Here is a 25807-nt window from a genome sequence, read left to right as displayed (position 1 = left end):
ATGTATATACATACATTGCGCATACACAGACACATTTATATATGTCTATACACATACACACACGTGTGTGGTATATGTTTTTTGATGTGGTTTAGAAGGAACTTAGGGTACTGAAACCTTAGTTCCTTAAATTTCCTCATTTTGAACAGGCAGTTGCATGCTGTGTTCACAGAGGAAGGCTGGGCTACAAAAGAGTATCTTATTCTGAGGCAGGTAGGTGAAAACAGGGCGTGGAGTGTTGGTGCCATTACCTACTTCGTGGGCCAGTCCTCCTTAGATTTTTCTTTTATAAGAAACACAAAAACGTGGTATTGGCTGCTAAATTCTGTAGGCTTCTGTATGGTTCAGAAGGTTGAAACGAAATTCTTTCCCTTGGCCCTTACTTTCCCTAAGTTAAGGGGCAATGAGACCATGTACTTTGCTGTGGTGTTTGGGTCAGGATGCTGATATTTATCCTGAACATTTGTGAAAGAGACAATTCGGTATAATGGAAATAGCTCCGAACTTTGAAATGGAAGATCTGAGTTAAGCCTTCTCTCTGCCACTTATCAGGTTTCCTTACATTGGTCCGGGCATCCAGAGCTACTTAACAGAATTTCTATAACCATCATGCAAAATGTATATAAAAGAGTTTTTAAAATAGATATTTTATGCCAATGTAAAGAATTATTACATCTGGAGGTTGATGTTTGAAATTCTACTGTTAGCATTTTATCCTCTTAGTTTTTTTAAATACTCAGAGCAGTGGAATATAGTGAAATCCAAGGATCCGAGGGAAGAGCATTCCATTCACAAGGTCCTAAGGCAGGAATGAATGTGGCCTCTTCAGAGAACAGGAGGAAAGTCAGTATGACCCGAGCAAGAAGGGAAGGTAAAGAAAGGATAGAATGTTGGGAACAAAGTCAGAGAGGGAGGCTGGGGCCAGATCATGTGAAACTGAGATTGTGGTTAAATGTTTTCATTTTGTTCTAATTAATAGGCAAGCATTGATAAGTTAGTTTTAATTAGAGAGTTATGTCATTTTATTTAAAAATTTAAAAAGATTGGCTGCTGCATACTAACTAGACAGAAGTATTAGCAGGCATTTCAGCAGTAGTAATGTTGAGACAGGTGGTAGTTGTTTCCACAGGAAAGAGAAAATGATGGTGAAAAGAAGTACATGGATCTAGAAAGTAATTTGAAGTAATGAGATAATAAAATGTGCTGACTAAAGTGAGTCAGAAAGAAACTAGGTTTTTGACTTGATCTGTTGGATGGGTGGTGGTGCTGTTTACTGTGATGTTAACAAAGGGAAAAAAACTACATTTTCAGAGGGCTGGGGATAGGAGTTCAATTTGGTCAATGTTAAGGTAGAGGTGGAGATTCCTATTAGACATCCAAGAGAAGATATAGAAACATACTGCTCTATGTGAGTCAAGAGCCAAGGAGAGACTAAAGGGCTGGGGATATGGATTTGGCAGTCAATGGCAAAAACATTCTATTTAGTGTTGTCAAGCTTTGGGCCCTCCAATATTTACACAGGAGCAGCAGAGGGAAATAGACACCAAGAAGGATGAGGCAGAGGAATAATCAGAAGAGTGTGGTGAGAAGGAAACAAAAGACAAATGTGTTTAAGGAGCAAGGAACTTTCAAGTGTTTTGAATATTGCTGAGGTCAAGTCAGGCAAGGATGAAAATGAGTATCTTTGGCAATATTGAGGTGACTTGTGATCTTGACAAGTGGGATTTCTGTGGAAAGGAGTATACAGACTTCCACTTGAAATGGGTTGATAAGAGAATGGAATGTGAGGAAACAAAAGCATTGAAAATAACACATTGGATAAGTTGTCTCTTTTGTCCTGGGAGCTGGGGCACTGTTTGGCGGAGAAGGTGGCAATGATGCAGTCAGTTGGTATGCTGAAGGGACTGATCCAGCAGAGAGGGCAGATCCATGTGACACTCTTGAAACAACCATATGACAGAATTATTAACGTCTTCATTTTATAGATGAAGAAACTTTTTCACACAGGTTAATGAAGTTGCTAAGGTCACAAGATGGTAAATGACAAAGCAAGAATTTGAACTTGTACCTATGTGGTTTCAAAGTCCAATCTCTTTTCACCATGTCACCTGTTGTAGGCTGAATAATGCCCCTCACCACCCCAACCCACCCAGAGATGCCCACATCCTAATCTTTGGAACCTGCAATATGTTATCTTATTTGGCAAAAGAGATTTTGCAAGTGTGATTAAGTTAAGCATTTTGAGATGGGGAGATTATCCAGGTGGGCCCAATATAATCACAAGGGTCCTTTTAGGAGAAGAGAGGAAGATCAGTGTGAGCAGCGGGAGATGTGATGATGGGAGCAAACCGTTGGAGTGATGTGATGAAGAGGCCATGAGCCAAGGAATACAGGTAGCCTTTGGAAGCTGACAAATGCTAGAACAGGGTATTCTCCCCTCAGAGCCTCGAGGAGAAACCAGCCCTGCCTACTCTTCAATTTTAGCCGAAGGAGATTTATTTTGGGCTCTGAACTTCAGAAGCGTAAGATAATAAATTTGTGTTACTTGCAGCTGTTGAGTTTGTGGTAATTTGCTTCAACAGCAATAGAAAACAAATGCATCACCTTTGCTATGTTAGTTAGTTATTTGCAGAATTGTTTATTGCCTTAAGCTCAAGTTACGTGTGTTTATCATGGCACTGTCTAACGATCGCACTGAATAAATAAATTAAATACTAACTTCTACATTCAAAATAGTGCTTTATTTGACCATCAAGACAAGGATGACAATCTTACAGTACTTTTGAAGGGTATTTTTGAAATTTCTGAAGATTACTGTGGCAAATATTTTGGGTACTAGGCCCTCAGTTGCCCTTGGCAGAGAGGAGCTGCAAATTCAAGGGCTGCCAAGGTGCCTCTTGGACTCTGATGGATGTGGGTTCCTTAAATCTGGTCTTTCTCTTGTCCAGAAAAAAACCTGTCTTGTCCATCTTTCCTAGATGTTCTCTGTAGCATCTGGTGAACCAGTAATCTTGGGATTTTGGTGAGCGGGGCTTTTTAAAGACTTTTTGTTTGATCTGATTTATAATTCAAAAGGGTGAATTTTATTCTCTGCCACCAATATGGTCATAGCTCTTTGTACTGAAGTTAAATTCCAGATCATACATAGGAAATAAAGCTAGCAAACAATATCATCTATGTCTTTATATGAATATTACTTTGCTTTAGTAAGAAGTAGGGTGAAATGAAGTAAAGTATTTGGAAATATTATATGTAGCTATAGCTCACAAAGGCCTAAGTACATTATAACATTTCTGCTTCTGATTCCAATTTTTTCTCTTAGCTTTTTGATGTGGGATACATTTTAGCCAATTTGGATTATTAATGTAAAGAATGTAGTGTTGGGAAATTGAAACAGAATTTAACAATAATTTTTTTTATTCAAAACTTTTATAACGCTTTTCAAAAGTAAATATGATCATCTTTTGGGCGGTATTCTTCAAACTTCATTATTAAGCCTGAGAAAACTTTCTAGTCAGCTAGCACAGTTTGGCAGCTATGCACAGTCCATCAAATGGGTGTGAGAAAATATTACTGAATCGTACTGACATGAAAGGGTTTTCTCTTTTTCAGTATAAAATGTAACCTGATATGTGAAGAATTTCTGATTTAGCCTCATACATTCTTAAAGAGCAAGTGTGAATGGGGTAATTGGCTTAGGAATTTTGCTCAGGAAATGCATAGGAAAATTGGAATACTTTGTAGTTTTGCTTACTAAAACCCTGAAACGGACATAAGTATTGGAAAATGTTGATGAATTCAATATTAAAGAAAATCTATTCTTTTAACAAATAAATAGCTTTTAAATAACAAATAAACATAAAATATGGAAAGCATAACCCCTCCCTCTTAGCACCACCTGGTCTGTCATGGAACTGTGATAGGAATTACTTCATAGGGTAATTTACCTTCACATTATTAAGTAATAATAATTTTAATTTTGAGTTGTTGCTTATGTGATTGTCTGGATTTTATTTTAATTTCTTTTTAACTAACATTTATGGGCACAGTTACATTGTCTATGTTACTTAATCTCTATGAAATTATACAAAGTGATATTTACGTAGCGGCGTAAATTCCAGATTCAGGGTCACCTGTCCAGCTTTGGAAAGTGGCAGTATCTTTGACATGACCAGGTTTTTGTGGTGTTCTTTCCAATAAATTGTGCACTCTGACTGTTAGCCACCTGGAAATAGTAGCAAGATTATTATTATTTGAAAATAAGATTTGACAGCGCTCTATATTTCCACCATAGTTAAAAGTAATTTCATTTTTGGCTTAAGGTCTCAATGAATATTTTAGTTTATTTGTTTGGCGCTGTCAAGTTGGATTAGATTGCATGACAAAATTGGTATAGTTTGAGGTTTTGTTGACTGGATCTTTGAAATAAACATATATATTAAGAAATGCTGTGGAATTCAAATGTCAGACTTCCGTACAATGGGTAATAATTGGCACAGATTTTACATATATCGTTAGGAGAAATATACTTAAGCTGTAAATTCAAATCTTAGATAAAATATCTTTATGTCTTAATATTTGTTCGCTGATGAGACATTTCAGCAATATTTTAAAACAGAACTTTCTTGAACCTGATTGACACCCCAAGTATTACATGAGTAATTAAATTATGTTATATCCTCCAAAAAATTCTAAATCATCTGAACCTAAATTTGTACTTGGCAGACAAAGCACTATAAAAACTTCAAGATGATCAGCCTGCCAGAAAACAGAAATTTTGTTTTTCCAGGGCTCCTTACAAAGGATGCATTGGCACTTCAGAAAATGGCTTGTGGATTTTGGATGCATCTTTCTTTCTTTATTCATATTCCAAATAAGTAGGACATCACTTTCTACCTCTGACCTATAAGGTTTTAATTTTAATGTAGTATTTATTTTGTTTTATTTTTTGCTTCTTAAAGCATAGAAAGCATTGCTATTGTCTGGGAATGGTAGCGATAACATCAAGCTACGAGGTAGAGAGGTTATTCTGAAACAGTTTATTTTAAAAGAAATGGAGTTAATGTTCTATCATTGAGCATTATCTAAGAAACATTATTTTTTTAAGTAATTTTTTTTTACTGAAAACCTAGAAGAGATGACATAACATTGGATTTGAAACAGTGATACATGGCTTCAGCGATACGAGGTAATGGTAAGAGTTAAGTTAAAGAGGAAGCAACGAAGAGTCGGCCAAAACAAGCAGGCTTATCATATGAATTCCAAGCCAATTCTTCAAAGGTAATTTCCATCTCATCAGATAATGCAATTTATAATTTAATGATGACTTGGGCAAACATAAATATATATGTTTTAAAATGTTTACATTTATGCTTATCTTATACTACAATGCTTTTGGAACATAAAGTATCTAAGTTTTAAATAACTGGCAACCTTTACAAATGTATTTTATATTATTCCCGTTGCCTTCTTTGTGCAAGCGTTTCCTGCTTCTGTATGATTCCAAATCTCACATTCACATCAACAAACACAGACTGTAACTGTCCGTATAACTTGCGACAGGTGTGTAGTTTTTAAATACAATATTTAACCATGGGCAAAACTTGAACTCTATCGAAGTGACGTCATGTGGACATTCACTGTCATTGTTCCACTTACCTCCCTGTCATAACTGCAGTTTTCACATTGAATATTTAGTGCTCTCTTGCAAAACAGTCCTAAAAATACATTATTTTTTTCTACTTTAGACCCATACAAAGTGCATATGTTTTATAGTAATCATTTGTGTGTGTTTGGCAAGCCACATTTTAAAATACGATATGACATTGTACTTTCCTGAATATTGAAAACTGATCCTTCTTTTTCTCTTTTTATCAGCGTGTATGGTGTCATATCTATAGTAACAACTGTTCCTTAGCACTATGTTCTGAATCTGTATGAATCTATGTTCTCCTTGCTGATGTCTTTTATTAACATTATGTGTGTGCGTTAGAGGTCATGTGCTTCTTAGGGAAAAAGAAATCCAAGCAGGGTTTCGTTCAGAATTCATTTCCTATATATTAATGGAAAGCAGTAAGTATAAACAATAAAACAAAAATCCCTTTGGACCCTATTTTAGTCTGCCCTGATAGTTTAACTTCTGCCAAAAATGCTTTTATTTCTGGTTCACCTCATTCTTCAGATAATACACATGATGTCACTTCATAGAGACTTCTCTAAGTATATAGGTATGTGTTGAATCACAATACACTATATCTTTCAAAGACAGTTAAAATCTGTGATCGTTAGTTTGATTTATTGCTTTTGGTTATAAGCAATTGTCTAGGATGGTAGAAGCCGTGCCTCTTTTGTTCACTATCACACAGGAGGCCAAAGGTAGATTTTCCACTCAGGTGTAGGGCCTCCAAGGAGGTAGGCGAGTCAGACATAGGTCCCCCTAGCTGCTACCTGAAGGAAGGGAAACCAGGGAGAGGCAGGCGTGTGGAGAGAGGGGAGAGCTCCTGCATAGCAATCAGATTGCACACAGGAGACCATCGAGGCAAGGTTTGTACAAGGAATGGGCACACCAGGGTCCAAAGCATGGACCGTGGAAGCAGGATGACAGAGAGGAGGGGTGGACAAGCCCCAGACCTTATATACAGTTCCTTTAAGCTATGAGGAGGAGATTGAATTCACTCAGAGCTCAATGTCAGGATCAGTTGACTAATTGTGGTATGATTTAATGAGAGACATTTGAGCGTAAAAATATCCAAAATGGAAGTCTGCTAAATATATTTCTGAAATAATGTAAAAGATGATCTTACTACGGTGAAAATAGATATTTTGAAGCTGTAGATTTTTGAAATGAGGAGGCAGTGGCTCTGTGTTCAAATTTCCTTAATTCCCAAACTGGGTTGACTCCTTCTAAGTGCGTGACTTGAGCTAGTTACATTATAACCCTAAGCCCTAGTTTCTTCATCTCTAGCATGGAGTTGATACTACTACTGAATATATCACTGAATAATATTAAAATGATGTGGAAATTGATGTTATACCTTTCTTACATGAAATTTAGAGATTTTTTGTAAACCTCATTTATATGTTGCTATCCGTGTTTTTTAAGTATACCATTTTTCTTTCAAAAGAGAGAAAAGAAACTGAAAATAAATAGTAAAATAGTCCAAGGTGACATATTAGTGACTTGTATCGCGCTGAGGAAAACTGTCACCTTGCCTAGGAGGGATCCTGGGCCAGCCAATGAGCAGGCTTTTTCCTATTTAATGGTCACAAGGACTCAGCGACACGCATGATATTTCTGCCTCCTTTTACAACTAAGGATATGAGTCAAAGGCAGTCTATGTAATTTGTCCAAGATCATCTGTCTAGAAAGTGGCAGAGTCAGAACTTGAACCAAGAGAGTCTGGAGCCCAATGTCTTACACATTAAGCTCCTCTTTAGCAAGAAATAATATGCTTAGTAATATTATCTACACATTGTAGACCCATCAAATTTTATTTTGTTAAGTGCTATATTCAAAAATGCTTGCCATCATCATGGTAGCCTGATTGCATGAACTTGCTTTAACAGCTTTACTGAGGTGTAATTGATATGAAATACTGCACATATTTAATGTGTGCAATTGATGAATACGGACATATGCGTGCACCTGTGAAACCATCACCTTAATCAAGGTAATAAATGTCTGCATCACTTTTAAGAATTTTGTTGTGGATCCCGTTTTTTGTGGTAAGAACAATGCAAAAATCAATATAAGAAACCAAAGAGTTGACAGCATTAAAATATTTTCACATACATGAAAACCTTTGTGCTACAACCACTGACAAATACTTTCACAGTCATCTGAAATAAAGCATGAAGAGTACCCACATATGTATAGGGAAAATGAACACTTTAATAAATACACATGAGGAGTAAATATCCCCATTTACACTTGCTTGAGAAATACTTTAGAACAGGAAATGCTATTCAAGGACTGAATGATTAAACCCAACCCAATTTTCTTTAGTCAGATGTGAAAAAATATGTAATTAATTGGTAGGCAAGATCTCAATGTACCAGAATCCGATTATAGAGTCTTCATAACACTAGTGAAATAAAAGTTAATGAGAAGTTTTTAAAGACATTACAATTTTATGATGCTGATTTATTTTGAAAAACGGCAAGAATAAATTTGTTTAATATACTGAAATAAATTTTCTGTCTTCAATTTGGAATTCCAACCAAAGAAAATATCACTAAATAGTGAAAATGAATATATATATATGAACATACGTATAAAATATTTGGTATAAATTATGAGTTCCTTTTGTTCTTTTTAAATATTGGTCTTGGTTTACTAATGGTCCGAGAAATTTGGTCAGTTATATTATCATTGCCCTCTGAATTACCGAAAATGAAGGGAACAATTACTCCAAATCAGCATTAATTCAAATATGATTGGACATACACCAATGCTAACAAAAATAATTACAGCCATGAATCTATATTAGTATAATAAGTAGTATAATAAGGAGTGAATTGGTTTGGCACCTCTACAGAGCGCTTATTAAAATGTGTTTTTTTTTCTACAACTGAAAGTACTGTACATTTAATATTATGTAGTCATTTTTTTTTCAGTGACTGGAGACTTATTTTGTAAGTTATTGGTATAATGAAATCCCTTCAGTTGATTAAATGGATGGTTTATAAGGAAGCAGTTTATGATCTGTAACTATATAAATGCAAATGAAAAAAATGAGAGGAATTAATGTCATGTATATAAAATGTTATCTAAGATTATTTACACCAGAAAATCTTATTTGATAACAAAAATAATCTTATACAACCACAGAAATTATTAATTTATAGATTAACCTGCATGTTTTAAGCATTTATTTTAAAGACAAGTTTCCACTTGCTATATCCTCAATATAGCTATGTTGCTATAACGAATAAAGTCATGTGTGTACATACTGATAAGAAAGGTTTGCATTTACCAATTAATTTGTCTCTGCTGTTTATATGGAAAGCTATTTTTCATTCCTTTATAAAGCTTTGAAATTGCTAAGACTGTGTTCAGTGTTGCTTACACTGTGAAGCCTCATCATTTCTAAGAGACAGCTGTTCACCTCTTTTTTTTTTGAGGAAGATTAGCCCTGAGCTAACTGCTGCCAATCCTCCTCTTTTTGCTGAGGAAGACTGGCCCTGAGCTAACATCCATGCCCATCTTCCTCTACTTTATATGTGGGATGCCTACCACAGCATGGCTTGCCAAGCGTTGCCATGTCGGCACCCGGGATCCGAACCAGCGAACCCTGGGCCAGCGAAGCGGAGCTTGCACACTTAACCGCTGGGCCACCAGGTCAGCCCAGCTGTTCACCTCTTTAGCTCCTTAGAGTATCTCATACATACCATAGGACGCTAACACTGATTTGGCGTGTAATATGTGCTACAAAAAGATTGATTATATAAATATATTTTTATAGTATGAATTACGTATTTTTAAGTTATATGTGCTTGTTTCATCCACTGGACTATAAAATCTTTAAGTACAAAGACCATGTCTGATTCATAATATTTTATTTTTAGAACCTATCATACTATTAACCATAGTAGGAAATTAATTCATGTAGCAGTTGGATGTCATTCTGACTGCAAGTAAGAGAACACTCAATAATCATAGCTTAAGTAAATATAGGTAATCATTCTCACAAAACAGGGAAGCCAGAGGTAGACATTCCAGGTTCGGTGCAGCAGCTCAGTCCTTAAATCAAACTCTTTTCGTCTTTCTGTTCCACTATTTTAAATGTTACAGGATGACTGTTACACTTGCCGCCGCCTTTTTTCAGGCAGGAAGAAAGCAGAGCAGAAAGGGTTTCTCATTCTGATGTTTTCATGTTTTTCTAGACAGGAAACTTCCTGAGCAGACTTCCCCTCACATCTCATCAGCCAGAAGCAGGTCATGTGCTGCCTGGAGACTAGTGAATGATCAATGAAATGGAGGTCATCGTGGAAGATTTAGAGCAAACATGAGTTAGCCCCTGGGATTGGGATGGGGGCTTATCCTCCCAGAGATTAATAGATTCTGCATCCCACCTGGACAACTGTGCTTTAGTTAGCAGGAGAAAAGGGACCAATGAGTAGCTAATGGACAATATGTGTTACAATAAATATTACGTGAAAATAATTGGGTTTATTAAAAAGAATTATTCATGTTATATGCTATCCCCAATTGCATCTTTATATTTTTATTTGTATTTGTTTGGCAAATTTTAATATAAGCAATTTCTGATTCTTTGAAGATAATTACATACACATACAGTCCTCTGTATTTTTAGTTACATTAGAAAGGAAAATATGCAATATTGAAAAGATGCGTTGTTTTCATCAGCTTTCTTTCCTTTTTGATGAGCAAGATTGGCCCTGAGTTAACACCTGTGTCAATCTTCCTCTATTTTGTGTGTGGGACACTGCCACAGCATGGCTTGATAAGCAGTGTGTAGGCCTTCGCCCAGGATCGAAACCTGTGAACCCTGCGCTGCCAAAGCAGAGTGCATGAACTTCATCACTATGCCACCAGGCTGGCCCCATGTTTTCATCAACTTTCTTTTTCAAATGTAGGTCTTGCTCTTATAATTGCAAAGAAATTCAAATGTTAATTGTGCTTTCTGTCTTTTCTTAGGCCTGAAAAGATAAATATGAATTTAGATTCCATTCATGAGCTAATTGAGGAAACACAAATCTTCCAGATGCAGCAATCCTCAGTGAAACCACCTTGTGACGTGGTGGCACCCGCCTCATCCCACAGGGACCCCTGGAATTCCTGTTTACCACTTTATGGGCTGCAATCTCATGCCGCTCACAACTTCCATGCTCACTCCTGCAACACCAGTGAATGGGACATCTGTGAGGAACTTCGCCTGCGGGAACTTGAAGAAGTCAAGGCCAGAGCTGCTCAGATGGAGAAGACCATGCGGTGGTGGTCAGATTGCACCGCCAACTGGAGAGAAAAGTGGAGTAAAGTTCGAGCCGAAAGGAACAGTGCCAGGGAGGAGGGAAGACAACTCAGAATAAAATTAGAGATGACAATGAAAGAATTGAGTACACTGAAGAAGAAACAGAGTTTGCCACGTCAAAAGGAGGCATCAGAAGCTAGTGTTACCCGAGACCTGAAGTGTCCTAGTTTCATAGAAGTGTCCTATGCACAAAGAGACCAATTTCAAATTGGTTCAGAAATGTGTGAATCTATCAAAGAGTGTTTGTTAAGAAGAGAATTTCCTAGAAAAGAGAACACAAATAGTAAGGTAAGGAAAAAACCCACAGTGGAATCTAGAGATTACGTGCGTATTTGAACACCTTACATGGTGATGGGGAGGAAGGGAAAAATGACAAACCCAAGGGTGACCATATTTGTGTGCTCAGACCGCCATAATTAAGTACCACAGACTGGGCGGCTTCAGGAACAGAAATGTATATTTTCATTTCTAGAAACTTGCATTTCTAGTTCTAGAGGCTGGAAGTCTGAGATCAAGGTGTCTGTAGAGTTGGTTTCTTCTGAGGCCTCTCTCCTTAGCTCATCGATGGCTATCTTCTCCCCATGTCTTCACATAGTCTTTTCTCTGTATGTATCTGTGTGCAAGATTCTCTTCTTATAAGGATACTATCATTAAGCCCAGCCTAATCACCTTGTTTTAACTTAATTATCCGTTTAAAGACCATATCCCCAAATATAGTCACTTTCTTAGGTGCTGGAGGGGGATGAGGACTTCAATAAATGAGTTTTGTTGAGGGGACACAATTCAGCCCACATTGCTGATCTTACTAAGATGTTTAGCAAAAATTAACTAAGCACTTTTTTATGTGAAAAGAAAATATTTGGAGAGATTTCTTGCTATTTACCCTAATTATGCCAATAATAGTAAATCATCCATACAGTAGTATAAACATTTGTCAAGGTTTAGGACTCTGGCCTCACAATAATTCCTGTAAAATGGGTACCACAGGCAAATACCTTTAAAGAACGCTTCACATTCCCGCTCTTGGAATTTCTTGGTATACTTGGGATCTTGAAGTTTCTGAGAATTCTGCACAAAGTAAACTTTTTTAAAACATTTAATCCAACAGTTCGTATACTAATTTACCCATGAAGAGCCTCCTTCCTGCCCATTTTTCGTTGTTAAATCTTGTAAATGCTGTTAACAACCCATGAAACGTATTTTGCGAAACTAGGAATTCATGTTGTCTCTTTAAATGGCATCAGTTTATATTGTCACTCCTTTCTGTTTAATTCCATCTGTCAAAGCAAAATCAGTTAATATCTTGCCTTTCTACAATTCCATCTAAAATTTTAAGCCTTTCCATGATGTGTGGATTTATGGTAGATAGAACCTAGGTTCCACTGCAAGTGAAAATTTTAAAAGAGCGAAGAGAAATGTATTTTATTATAATAAGATAGAATATAGAAAGAAAAAAAAGCTGGAAGAATACAGGTTAAAGTTTGGTCATATAACACCATGAGAGAATGAGAAAGAAATAAAAATATGGATTTGATTCTGGATCATAGCATTTATTTCCTTCCAAAAATATGCTTTCTTCATGATTTTTCTATACTAAATTTAAAAGTTGAACAATAAGAATTGTTTTATATTTTTTCCTTTCAGGAAGAAAGTTTGATTCTTGACTCATTAAGATTAAATGAGGAAATGAAACTCAATCTAGATTGTTCTGATTTATTCAAGAATGGTGGTTCTGAAAACTGTGCCATGAAACCTAGATTAACACTGCAAGCAATAAATCTGCCTTTGGAGAATGAAGTGCCTGAAATGTCAGCTCTGCAGGTGCATTTGGATGAGTTCCAAAAAATCTTATGGAAAGAAAGAGAGTGAGTGCTAAACATTGTCTCCTTTAACCAAGTCTGATTTTCAAACTTCTTAAAATGATTACCTCTAGTATACTGGCCATATGATAATGTATTTTCCCATGATTAGTGTCCGCAGCCACAAAGGGCAAGGAATGACAGGTACCACCAAGGCTACTTGGTTGTTTAAGCAATCAGAGTTTATTGATAAAGGGAAACAGAACGAGGGGCAGGGATAAAGAGGAACAACAAATCGGTACTTATGACATCCACACCACAATCAGCCGGGGAAGTCCCAATAGTTTGTACAGTGGGCGGGATGCCGACTGTCCAGGTCTGAGGCAAAGAGTCCTTTTCTCAGTGAGGCTCCCAATGGTTCTATGCCTGTGACTCCCTTTTACCCTAAGGTTTCTCTAGGTTCTGACTCAGAGTTTTAGACATTTAGATACTTTGAGTTGTTTCTTCTTGTTCCCATGGATGGGGTGCTTCTGTCTTTTTTGTTCCCATGGATGGGGTGTTTCTAAAGTCCAGTCAGGTGCCAGTTGGGGTGGCCAACCCAGACAAGGAACATGATGCAGAACATATTCTTTGTAACTTGTGCCTTAGAGCCAGGGTCGAAGAGGCCATCTAAAGCCTCTTAATGGGCAGAATAAAAAAACCGAGAGTAATACGTATATAAATATATATAAAATATAAGTATGAATATAATTATATTTTTATTATTATATATTATGTAAAGTTTCAATTTCCCTGGTTTAAATGGACTGAAATGGTGATAAGTATGCACACAAACCTTTCTTAAATGCTATAAGCTTTGTCTGCCATTCTTTTTCTGTCTGCTAGAAGTTTCTCATTTGTTCCTCTGAAATTTATTCATACCACTAATCATCTTTTTCAGATTTTTTGTCTATATCTCACCATATGAATAGATTGTGATAATACAAGCATCTGTGTATAGAATAAATATTTATTATTCTGCCATCGAATATAAATTCCTAATAGAGGCAATCAGCATTAGTAGAAAAGGGAATAAATTTGAATTAATTTTTAGGCCTGTATCCATATTAACAATTAATTTTATCTGCAACTATGGGTCTCAGCCAAGTTCTAACCTCTGTGTTTTATTTCTTGAAGGATTTAACTTTTTAGTAGTTATAGACTTCTCTCAAACCCACGCACAGCGTTGCTTCACTGACGTAATGTGATAGGAGCCGTATGAAACTGTTTCCTAGATGTGAGCCTCTCAGGTGCCAGTTTTAAGGATATGCATGTGTATCCTTACACTGTTACTTACATACATATACACATACATATATATTATGCTTCTTTGGAATAAATTAATAATCCCAATAGTAAGTAAATTCTTCAATTCTCAGCAACTTCAATATATAAGCCACAGACATGCCAGAGAATCAGAGAGAATAGGCCTTTGACTCCACTTTCTCTTCTCACTCTCCTCTTTAAGAAACCATCCCCTGGGTGTCATGTGTCCATGAATCAACATTAGCATGCGATCCACATGAGACGATTGCAAAACCTTTTTTCTTTCACTAGAGGATATTTCCCAAGGATATAGGATATACTGTTACTATAAATCTGTCTAATCTTTTAAATTCTTTCTCCCGGAATCTCAACAAGTGGGTGGCTAGAGTAGAGAAGATGTGAATGTAATTTTTCCCATGTTCCCAGCTAGTGGGAAAATTCTCTTGACTAGAGCATGGGAATCAGCCGAGAGAACTTAGGGAATCATTTCCACCATTGTCACTGACTAGAACCTCTTCTTCGAATACACTACACATTCTTATATGATTCATACTTGGGGTACTGTTCAGTTTTATGTGATATTACCCAGTATCTGGAAGCTGCTCAAGGACTGAGAATTTGTGTATTTCTGATCTCTCAGATAAAGACTTCCCAGGCTGAAAATTTGAGGTGAGGGTGGGAAACCTGGTCCTGTTATAAAGCTAGGTGCACCTAACATTTAGGAAGAACTTTGGCAATATCAAGTCTTAAGTAAGAGAGAGGATGAGGTAAAACATTTTAGTGAACTGTTTTAACATTTAGAATTATTTCTCAAATTAAAGTACAGATGGCAGCTGTATCCTGTAGAAAATATTTCCTTTGTGTGATTTAAAGAGAAGTAGTATGCTTTAATTATTTTGTTTTGCTTCATAAAATGTTGAATTTTTTCTTAATAAAATGAGATTTAAAATCTTGGTAAGGAGGTACAGAAAAATTCTTCAAAGATTAGCATTAGTAGAAATCCATATATTGTATACATCATGTATATATATAATATATATATAATGTATATATATATTTCTCAGTTAACACAATGAACATATTGGCATGCAAGCTTGCAAGTCTGGTTAATATTATTTAATATAGTATTGTTAAAAATTAGAAATTCAGACCTATTTTAGTTTTTATTCATTGTAACTAATGGGATACGCAGTAAACATTTGCCATTTCTTAAAAGTAATTTTTAGTATTTATTTATTTATTATTTCCCCAGCTTTATTGAGGTATAATTAACAAACAAAATTTGTATATATTTAAGGTGTACAATGTGACGTTTTGATATACGTATATATTGTGAAATTATTAACACAATTAAACTAATTAACATATCCATCACCTCACATAGTTATTATTTTTGTGTGTGCAATGAGAACGCTTATGATCTACCCTCTTATCAGATTTCAAGCATACAGCACAGCATTAACTATAGTTACTATGCTGTATGTTAGATCCCCAGAACTTACTCATTTTATAACTGAAACTTTGTACCCTTTGACCAACATCTCCTCATTTTCCCCACTCCCCTGCCCCTGCCAACCACCACTCCACTCTCTAGTTCTATAGGTTCAAATTTTTAAGATTCCACATATAACTAAGATCATACAGTATTTGTCTTTCTTTTTCTACCTTATTGTTCACTTAGCATAATGTCCTCCCGGTTCATCCATGTCGTCACAAATGGCAGGATTTTCTTATTTTTATGGCTGAACATTTTTTCTACTGTATATATATATATCTCCTACATTTTCTTTACTTAGTCATCTGTCGATGGACGCTTAGGTCGTTTCACATCTTGGCTATTGTGAACAATTCTGCAATGAACATGGGAGTGCAGATATTTCTTTTAGGTACTGACTTCATTCCTTCGGATATACACTCAGAAGTGGGATTGCTGGATCATACGGTAGCTCTATTTTTAATTTTTTGAGGAGGCTCTGTGCCTTTTTCCACACTGGCTGCACCAATGTACATTCCCACCAACAGAGTTCGCGGGTTCCCTTTCCTCTACGTCCTCGCCAACACTTACCTGTTGTCTTTTTGATGACAGCCGTGCTACCAGATGTGAGGTGATACCTCGTTGTGATTTTGATTTGCATTTTCTTGATAACTAGTGATGTTGAGCACATTTTCATGTCCTTTTTGGCCATTTGTATGTCTTCTTTGGAAAAAACGTCTCTTTAGGTCTTTGCCCCTTCTTGGGTTATTTGTTGTTTTGCTATTGAGTTGTATGAGTTCCTCATATATTTTGGATATTGACCCCTTATTGGAGTGTGCTTTGCAAATATTTTCTCCCGTTACACAAATTTCCTTTGATGTGCAGAAGGATTTTCATTTGTTGTAGTGCTGTTCGTTTATTTTTGTTTTCTTGTCTGTGCTTTTTGTTTTGAATCCAAAAAATCATGACCGAGACGAATGTCTGGGAACTTCACCACCTTGTTTTCTTTAGGAATTTTACAGTTTCTAGTCTTATGTTTAGGTCTTTAATTTGTTCCAAATTCGTTTTGTGTATTTTGGCTGTTTTTTGACTCGCCAGTATCTATTTTGTGTTTGGACAATCCGCTACCTAATGAGACAGAGTCTGTTTCTCTCCACAGACTACAAACGCGGGTAAGTCTCTAGCTCAGTCTCCCCGCAGGGAGGGTGCAGACGCTGATCTGGGGACAACTATTCAGAGGTAGCCTAGACTTTTTAGCAGAAGCTAGTGCTTCAAGAAGAGAGCACCCAGAAGCCATGCTGCTGAGACGGAAGGCTGGCCGTAGCTGTATCTTGTTTCCAGAGGCAGGAGTGGTCTCTGGTCTCCAGTACCATCACCTGCTGTCTCGAGTTGGTGGTGTGAGGTCATGCTGTGATGTCTGTACCTAAAGGGTGGCCCCAGTGAGGTGCTGAGGAGATAATTTCTGGGGCTTTCTCTTTGGTATTTCTGGCTGTGCAGGTTCCTCACTTGCTTCTCTGGCTCTCCCACAGATTCTCTGAGCTATGAATGTCCTTTTCTACTTAAATTAGCTAATTTGAATAGATTTGCTTGTCAGACACATAGTTGACAGCAGGAGAGTGTACAGGCAATGGGCAGTGAAGACAACAGGCAGTGGGGTTTTCACAGGGCTGATTCCGTGGTGTGAGAGCCGGCCTTGTTGCTGGCTGCATTGCCTCCAAGTGTTGGTCTCTGATGTTCCTGGATGTCTCTGAGCTTTACAGCATTCTTTACATTCACCTCTTTTCTAGTTAAATTAACCATATACGGCTTTGGCTATTTGCTGAAAAGATACTGAAAAGGCTGGAAGATGAGGAAAATGAAAGATGTTACTGCTGAAAGATGTAATTATAAATAGTTGAGAGTAGAATCAAAAAATGACAAATATGTTGCTCATTAAAAGTGTATTTGTGGGGCCAGCCTGGTGTCATAGTGGTTAAGTTCAGTGTGCTCTGCTTTGGTGGCTCAGGCTTCGCGGGTTTTGATTCCGGGTGCAAACTACAGCACTCACCAAGCCATGTTGTGGTGACGTCCCATATACAAAATAGAGGAGAACAGGCACAGATATTAGCTTAGGGCCACTCTTCCTTGCCAAAAAGAAAGTGTATTTGTAAACATTTTTATTATTCATAGTTTAATACTAACTCTAGATTTTGAACTAACAGAAGAATGGATAACTACATATTATTACAAGTTAATTATTTTTGACTGGCAAAAACATTTGCCATTAGACTTTTAAGAAGTTACTTATTAAATATTTTACAATGAAATTTCACACAGTTCAAACATGATTAATTTTTATTTCCAAATATTAATGTTTCAGGAATTTTCATTCCTGAAAAATATTTTGATTCATCTTCCTGTCTACATGTCAAAATTTTATGCCCAATTATTATGGGATCATGATAGTTAACAAAGCATTAAAAAATTGTAGAGAAATGTAACCATATCTTTCCATATCAATCATTTTAGTTCACAATTTATCTTTTAGATTATGCAAATTTTATATATTTTAACAATCTCATTTTTAATGTTTATATCATGTTAAAACATTATATATTTCCTGAGATTTATCTTTACTAATTTTGTTTTTTAAAAGAATTTGTGCATAAAATATGCAATATTCTTTAGAGTAAAATTAGGTTTATTTCCTTTGCTTTCTTGTAGTTCAAATAGTATGATAATAGTTTAAATTTCAATCACAAATTTAACTTTATAATTAATCAACTTTGAAAATCTCTCTAAAATATAGAATAAATTGATTAGGCCAGAAAATTAAATATTTAAAGAGTGCCCTCTGCTGCATAAATTTAAATGTGCAATGTCCTCATGTCTTTAATGCTTGCTTGCATAAAAAGAGTCCCAAAAGTTTTTTGATGAGGCCATACTAAAAAATATCCAAGCATCCCATTGGTATCAAATAAATTTTTATAACTTGCCTGTCGTCTCTCTTCTCTGACTAAATAGGACTTTTTTACATAATGAAAATACATAATCTTCTTATAGAAAACTAATAAATGTGAGTTATTTTATTTAAGATGTATACTTAAGGAGACAAATAGTACCATATTTTAAATGTTGCTAATTTGCCTGAAATAAGGAATACAAATAGCTATCCATTCATTTTAATATACTTTGGCAAAATTATATTATTTTTATTTCATGAACTGGCTTTCAATGCTTATTCTAAGTTTAGACATGATTACATCTTTAGAATGTGTCTACATTTACATGTAACTAAGATTAAAAGTTCAGTAAATTTATTGTTTGAAATGTTCCTCTTGAACTTCTTAGAAAATCCTTAAAGGACTAGTTACTCCAATAATGTTGATGACATTTTTGAGGATCAGCATTTATTCTCCATTAATAGTCAATCATTTTTATGTTAACATGTTTTTTTGCTAACATTATCATTTGATTTATTAAAGTGTAATGTTAAAAACTGACGCTGTTGCCTCAACATGTATGATTTTGAATTTATAAATTTAAAAACATAAACATTTGTCAAATTTTAAGTACACATTTTATATTATTCTATTTATAAATAAAATTATCAAAATTAATCAATGTATGCTTCATTACATAAATGTAGTTAATATCCTTTAATAAAATTCTTTCATTAATTCAATATATTCCTTTTCCTTTTTAAATTTTTCAATTACTGACAAAAAACATTTCCACATTCTACTCATGTAACTCTAATAAATGAAAATTATAAATATGGTGATTCTTAAACATTCCAATTAAGTTACAAATTAGTACAATTTTATTGTATTTTTTTACCTTAAATTCAGGTCTTTCAATACTCAATTGCTTTTAATTATTCAAATATGCCTTATCCAAAAGTTTAGAAATACCCAGATGCCAAATGTATAACATATTTTAGTGTACAATGATTTTTTCCTATTCTTTCTAAATTTAACACAAAATATTAGTATTTGGCAATTTGTTCATTATTTCTATACTTAATCTTATTCCTCTTGAAATCCCACGCAGCCACCAAGGACAAAAATAACAGCACTGTAAGCAACCGGAGTGTCCAGCTGGCTGGGTTTGCTTACATATCAGAATTCTTGGCTGAGCTTGTTAATCTGGAGGTGTGGACATCTATAGTGTTTGTAGGACTTAGACTTCTATATTGAGCCCTTTTGTTTGTTAATTTTAATATATTTACTGTGTTAATAAGGGGTCCAAATTATGGTCATATAAAGGGTGCTGGTATTTTTTGCAGCCTGAGTCTTTTGAGGTTAAGTTAATCTCTAACTAATTTTTTAATATCCTCTTTCAATTTTATGGCTTGATTCATGCAAATATCATTATGTAACTCCTTAATGGGCTGCTTATCCATTGATTGGATTAAACTAATATATTTATGGCTTAAACCTATTTTGAATTATTTTCATAATACTGCTACCTGGAAGAGTCACATTTCTTATAAATATGTAAATGGCATTCAGTTTTGCTTCTGCATACATCTTCTAGTCCTGTGAATAGGTTTCTAAGATCTTTCTAATGACATTATCACTGAAATAGATCCATATATGTATTAGTTAATTATAAATGCAGTAAGGCTGTAACTGACAACTGCGGGATCTCAGTGGCATATAGCAATCAGAATTTATTAAAGTCTCTGAGCCAGAGGCTGGTTGACCCGGACTGGGGTCTGCAGGAGAGACTTGATTACGTCCCACGTCTCTCTTCCTCCCACTGGGAGCAGTGGGCCTGCACTAGTATATGTTTCTCATAGTAATGGACAAAATACAAGAGAGCAAGCCCAACTGTACAAATACTTTTCAAGTCCTGGCCACGTTGTGCTCACCAGCATTCTATTGGTAATGTCAGGGACACTTCTATTTTTCAAGACACTGCAAATAATTCCACCAAGCGTTTCACCACTACATATCACCATTTTTCCAGCTTCTTATATTTTATCACCATTTTTCCAGCCTCTGCCCACCATCTAGTCACTAAGTGAAGTCTACATATTTTTTTGTTTTTGTTATTGCAGCATCCCACTTTTAAGTACCATTTTCTGTATCAGTTATCTTTTGCTGCATAAAAAACCCCCCAAATTCAGTGGCTTAAAACAATGATTTATTTTGCCCATGTGGAGGCAAGGAAGCTGGGGTCAGCTGACCTTCACTGGACCTGCTGGGTTTGGTAAAGCTGGTAAGGTTGGGCTCAGATCTGCTTCACATGTTTATTTGGGGACAGCAGTTTTGGGGGGAAACTCTTTTCACAGTGATGGCTGTGGCATAAGAGAAGAAGACCAACCACACCAGTCTTTTCAAACTTCTCCATCTGTCAAATCTGCTAATAGCCCATTGTCAAGGCCTAGAATGACGGGATGGGGAAAGCAACACTGCATGGAAGTAGAGGAAAGGGAATGAGTATTTTTGAACAGTAATCTAATCTACCATACAGATGAGGACTGGCCATTTGCAAAGGTTGATACATACTAATTATAACCAGAAATAAACACTTATTTCCAATGATTCTAATAGACATATGGGCATAGAAAAAAAGTGAATGATTGAGATATTAAAGGACTAGATTTTAATCTTTGTTCTGTCACTTATTCTACAATTGGAGAAATTAATTTCAATTATTTTAAATAATTTAAAGAAAGATCCCAGTGAAATCGCTTCATTAAAACAAAATTGCAAATATTTAAAAATTATTTTTATATCCCCAATAAATGAGAGATTTCTTTCATTGTTAGGTGGGCTCCTTGGTACTCTCTATCATATCAAAGGATTCTTCAATCATATACAGTGACAATATGAAGTTGGATAAAAGCCATGTTAAAATTAGAAACATGTACATCCTCTTATATAAGGAAATTATATGAATAAGAGGCATTGTGAGAAATGCATGGATAGTACAGGAGAAAGTAGGCAGAAAGTCACTTATTTGGATACTGGCAAGGCTAAATTAAATATTGTAAAGCTAATTGACAGAATAATAAATTAAACCAAATTTTAGTCAATATTTGTAATTTTTAATAAGGTGAAAAACATTTCTATCGTTACAATGATCATATACAATTATCAAAAATTCTGAAAATAGAAAATCTAAAATTGAATGCATTTCTAAAATTATTTTTAAATTGTAAGTCTACTTTGCTTTCTTTTAATTCTTGATTTAGAATGCGCTTATCTTTGGAAAAAGAAATAGGACGACTGGAGTCAGCTTTGTCTGTATGGAAATGGAAGTATGAAGAACTGAAAGAATCGAAGACAAAAAATATGAAAGAGGTATGGAGACAGACGATGGAAAGGAAGGAATGAAACTGATGGTTTGCTTTGTTTGGATGTGTAACCTAGTGGGCAGAAGTCTCGATAGATAAGAGGAAAGGAGGTTAAAAAACTGAATGTCTTCTGTAAGAGGAATATTTGAATTCACATGTCAATAGTGGACTCAGTTAATCTCAGGCCATAAGATATCTTGTTATAAATAATGCATATTTTTAATGATAAACCACATGACATCATTAACTATCCATTCCAGTCACATGCGAGGGGACTGCTGAAGATGTCATATATCATCAGATCTGTAACAAATAATTTTATCTTATTCTGTAATGAAGCAGTCTGAAAATATCAATTTATCTCAAGTGTATTTAGGGTTTTTCACATTGGCATTATAAGTATTTGGGATCAGCCACTCACTTTTATACTTTTCCTTTGCATTTTCACCCATAAATTTCTGTCATGAATGCTTTCCATTTCAATGATTTATTAATATTAATTATTTAAACAATATTAATTGTACATATTCTCTGTACTAACACATTGTGCTAGGTAAGTATGTGGGATAGAATAATGAGCAAAGCAAAGAAAAGAAAGACACTGAGCAAAAATAATGACAAGCTAAATGCCATCAAGTGAGTTAACATTTACCTGTGTGTGTGCAATAAACACATACACACATACAGACCATATGTATGTGACAGCTGTCTAAAGAAGCTGAGTGTCTAAGTCAATCGCGTAATCGTGCCTTAATTGGAAGCACTCTTCCATCAGTTGTTAAAAAGTGATGAGCAACATTCCTCTTTGTTTGTGAAATCCTATATGAATGTTGTTTCAAGTTTGTTTCCAGGAAGTAATAAAGATTAGAGTCACTAACTTAAGTTTGCTGAAATCACATGATGAAATGTTCAAGAACCTTAGTTGCCAGCATATGCCTTAACTTCTGGACCATACGTGGGCATCCCGATATCCATAGAGCATAGCAATCGCTGTGCACGAGTTCAGAAATAGTCAGCTATTAACTCTGTGGACCGCTGAGGTCTGAAAGGAGGGGGAGCTTCTCCTAATATTCTTAAGCAAATATCTCTTGTTTAAAAATCATTTACTAATGAAAGGTCACTTCAGTGAGAACCACAGCAGGTTAGTTTGAGAGCATTTGTCATTGAGGGGTAAACTAAACAAAGCTAACAAGCTAGATTAAGTTTATTTCTCCTCTATGGATTTGTGTTAGATTTTCAGAGTGGTTCTGTTTCTAGCTTAAACTTTGGGGGGTTGTGTGTGTGTGTGTGTATAGTGTGCATCATGCCTTTACATGCATAGTGTCTGTATTCCCAGGTACCTAACTGAACATTATGTCTCCGGGTATGAACACTAGCAGTATATCAATGTTATATGGAAAAATAGTTCACAACACAAAAACCACGTTATGCCTAGAGTGTATGTGTGTTTGCTCTATAATATAACGGGCTCTAAATTTGATTGAGAAAGCTAATATTTAAGATAGAATTGGTCTTAAATTTGATTTTTAAGAGAACATACATTTACTATCTACTGCCACTAGTGGGCAGTGCAGACTTGATAACATTAGTCTCCTACAGCTTTTTATTCAAGCAGTTTAACATTTATGTAGCAACTGTTTTTGAAAAAAGTCATGGTTTTGAATTGGTCTACAAAGTGATATGTATATTTTAAAAGGTTTAGTGTTTTATATTCAAAGGTATTTTTGATATCAAATGGGAAAATGCTTACTTTAAATTGCTTAACAAAGCTTTGTAGATGAGAAGAAATAAAACCAATGAAGCATTTTAACATCATAAATTGGGTCTGCATTTTGATACCCATACGGAAATATATATTAATACATATATGACACTTTTACTAGATAAAATGATGATATGGTTTCAGAACAAAGGAAATCTCAAAATTGTTGTGGAAAATTTGTCCAGCTACTTCAACTTTTTTTTCCACCCTGAGCTAACATACATTGCCAGTCTTCCTCTATTTGGATGTAGGTTGCTGCCACAACATGGCTGCCAACCAGTGGTATAGGTGTGCTCCTGGGAACGGATGTTGGGCCACCGAAGTAGAGTATGCCAAATTTAACCACTCGGTCATGGGGCCGGACCCTCAACTATTTCAACTTTTGAGTATACATTTCAGTTAGATGAACTTCAGATATGGGCAGTGAATGAAAATGGCAATGAATGAAAAAAAGAGCTTTTATTGCAGATGACGGAAAGTTATGACAAATAGAGATAAAGCAAAAAACATTGTTTGAATTTTATATGGGATTATTTTTTAAAATATCTCTTCCCACCTCCTAAAAAGGAATTTGTGATATTCTTAGAGCTTTTTTTTTGCTGAGGAAGATTCACCCTGAGCTAACATCTGCTGCCAATCCTCCTCTTTTTTGCTTGAGGAAGATTTGTTCTGAGCTAACATCTGTGCCAGTCTTCTATTTTGTGTGTGGGTCACCACCTCAGCATGGATACTGAGTGGTGTAGGTCTGTGCCTGGGAACTGAACCCAGGCTGCCAAAGCAGCACGTGCTGCTGAACTTAACCATGAGGCCACAGGGTCAGCCCCTCTTGGAGCCTTTTTGAAGAGACGTGGTATGCACATATGTTTAAGTAGTTTTCACAAAATATGATGGAATGTTTAAAAATACTTAAAAACTGAAGAAAATTACTTGGTCACATAATTATACATACAGTGTTTAATTTTTTTTTTGCTAAGGAAGATTAGCCCTGAGCTAACATCTATGCCAATCTTCCTCTGCTTTATATGTGGGTTGCCACATCATGGCTGACAAGTGGTGTAGGTCTGGGTCTGGGATCTGAACCCATGAACCCACGTCGCCGGAGTGGAGCATGCCAAACTTAACCACTATGCCATGGGGCTCGCCCCTGTTTAATTTAATAATAGATTATAATAGAACAAGAATTTTACGGTACATTTAGAAATGGCATTATAGAGTAATTATAAGTATATAATATTCAACATTCCCATCCAGTTGATGGACAACCAGAAAAAGCTGTGTCGTGACACCTCCTTTGGAACTTCATATGAATCTCCTTTCTCACTCCACTCCTCAAAAATTCTGACGAATGACCTTCATTTTCACTGTAATTCTTCATCTATAAAAAATTTTCAATGCAATGTAATTCTTTGTTGGATGCCTGAAACTGCTGCAAGCAAATCCGTGCCTGGCTAAGAACTGCTGGTGGGAAGATCAGCAATTCTTAAAGCTGGAAACAGATGTGCTTAATGGAGCCAGATTTTTAAAAATATATTTGAAACTTTGCTGTGCTTTAGAGGGAATCAGTCTTAAATCAGTGACATTTAGAGAAGAGTAAATATAAGGATTTAATTGTAAAATCTAATAAGTATTTAAAATGCAACCAAGACAATGAGTAGTAGAGATGATTATATTCAAAGTGTTGTTCCCTTGCTGAATTTAAATACGTATTCAGCTTTTCCTTTGCAAGTCTGTGAATATTGATTTGGAATTAGATTATGAATTCCAAGTGTACTGAAATGATCTTTTTCATGAAATCGTATGGTCTAGAGAATCTAATGGTCATGTAGGAATATTGATTACAAATAATTGTGGCACCTTGCTTTAACAAGAAATGACCCTGATTCTTTCCATAATGGAAGATATTTTTTACCATAAGTAGAGAATACTGCTAACATTTTAAAATTGGTCTCAAGCTGAAAAAGAACTTTTTAATCATTTTTTGAAATTTTTCTACTTTTACCTGGCATCTTTTTTAAGGATTTATTGAGAAATCTTCTACATTTTTGTGATAGTAATAACGTTTCTAGTAGTTTACAATTTACAGGGTTTTTAAATAAATATTTATGTTAAATATTTATAGAGATGCGGGCTTCGTGGGGGCTCTTTATGATTCTAATAGCTTACATTGAAGCCTTAACTCAAACACCC

At 35.5% G+C, this 25807-nt stretch overlaps 1 protein-coding gene across 4 annotated transcripts in view; it reads left to right on the top strand.

Annotated features, from left to right (window-relative positions):
- CCDC102B (coiled-coil domain containing 102B) overlaps positions 1 to 25807 on the top strand; it is a 283254-nt gene that overhangs the window by 31039 nt on the left and 226408 nt on the right. For all 4 annotated transcript variants that reach the window (XM_046672098.1, XM_046672095.1, XM_046672096.1 and 1 more), the window contains 3 exons: positions 10661 to 11282; positions 12639 to 12859; positions 21757 to 21865. In XM_046672098.1, coding sequence (XP_046528054.1) covers positions 10677 to 11282; positions 12639 to 12859; positions 21757 to 21865 — 936 coding nt within the window. In that variant the 5' untranslated portion in view covers positions 10661 to 10676. The remainder of the gene's footprint in view (positions 1 to 10660; positions 11283 to 12638; positions 12860 to 21756; positions 21866 to 25807) is intronic.

Source organism: Equus quagga, chromosome 9, assembly GCF_021613505.1.
Source record: "Equus quagga isolate Etosha38 chromosome 9, UCLA_HA_Equagga_1.0, whole genome shotgun sequence".
NCBI classification, from domain to species: Eukaryota; Metazoa; Chordata; class Mammalia; order Perissodactyla; family Equidae; genus Equus; species Equus quagga.
Note: the sequence above shows the minus strand (reverse complement) of the source record. Positions and strands in the feature narration are given on the sequence as shown.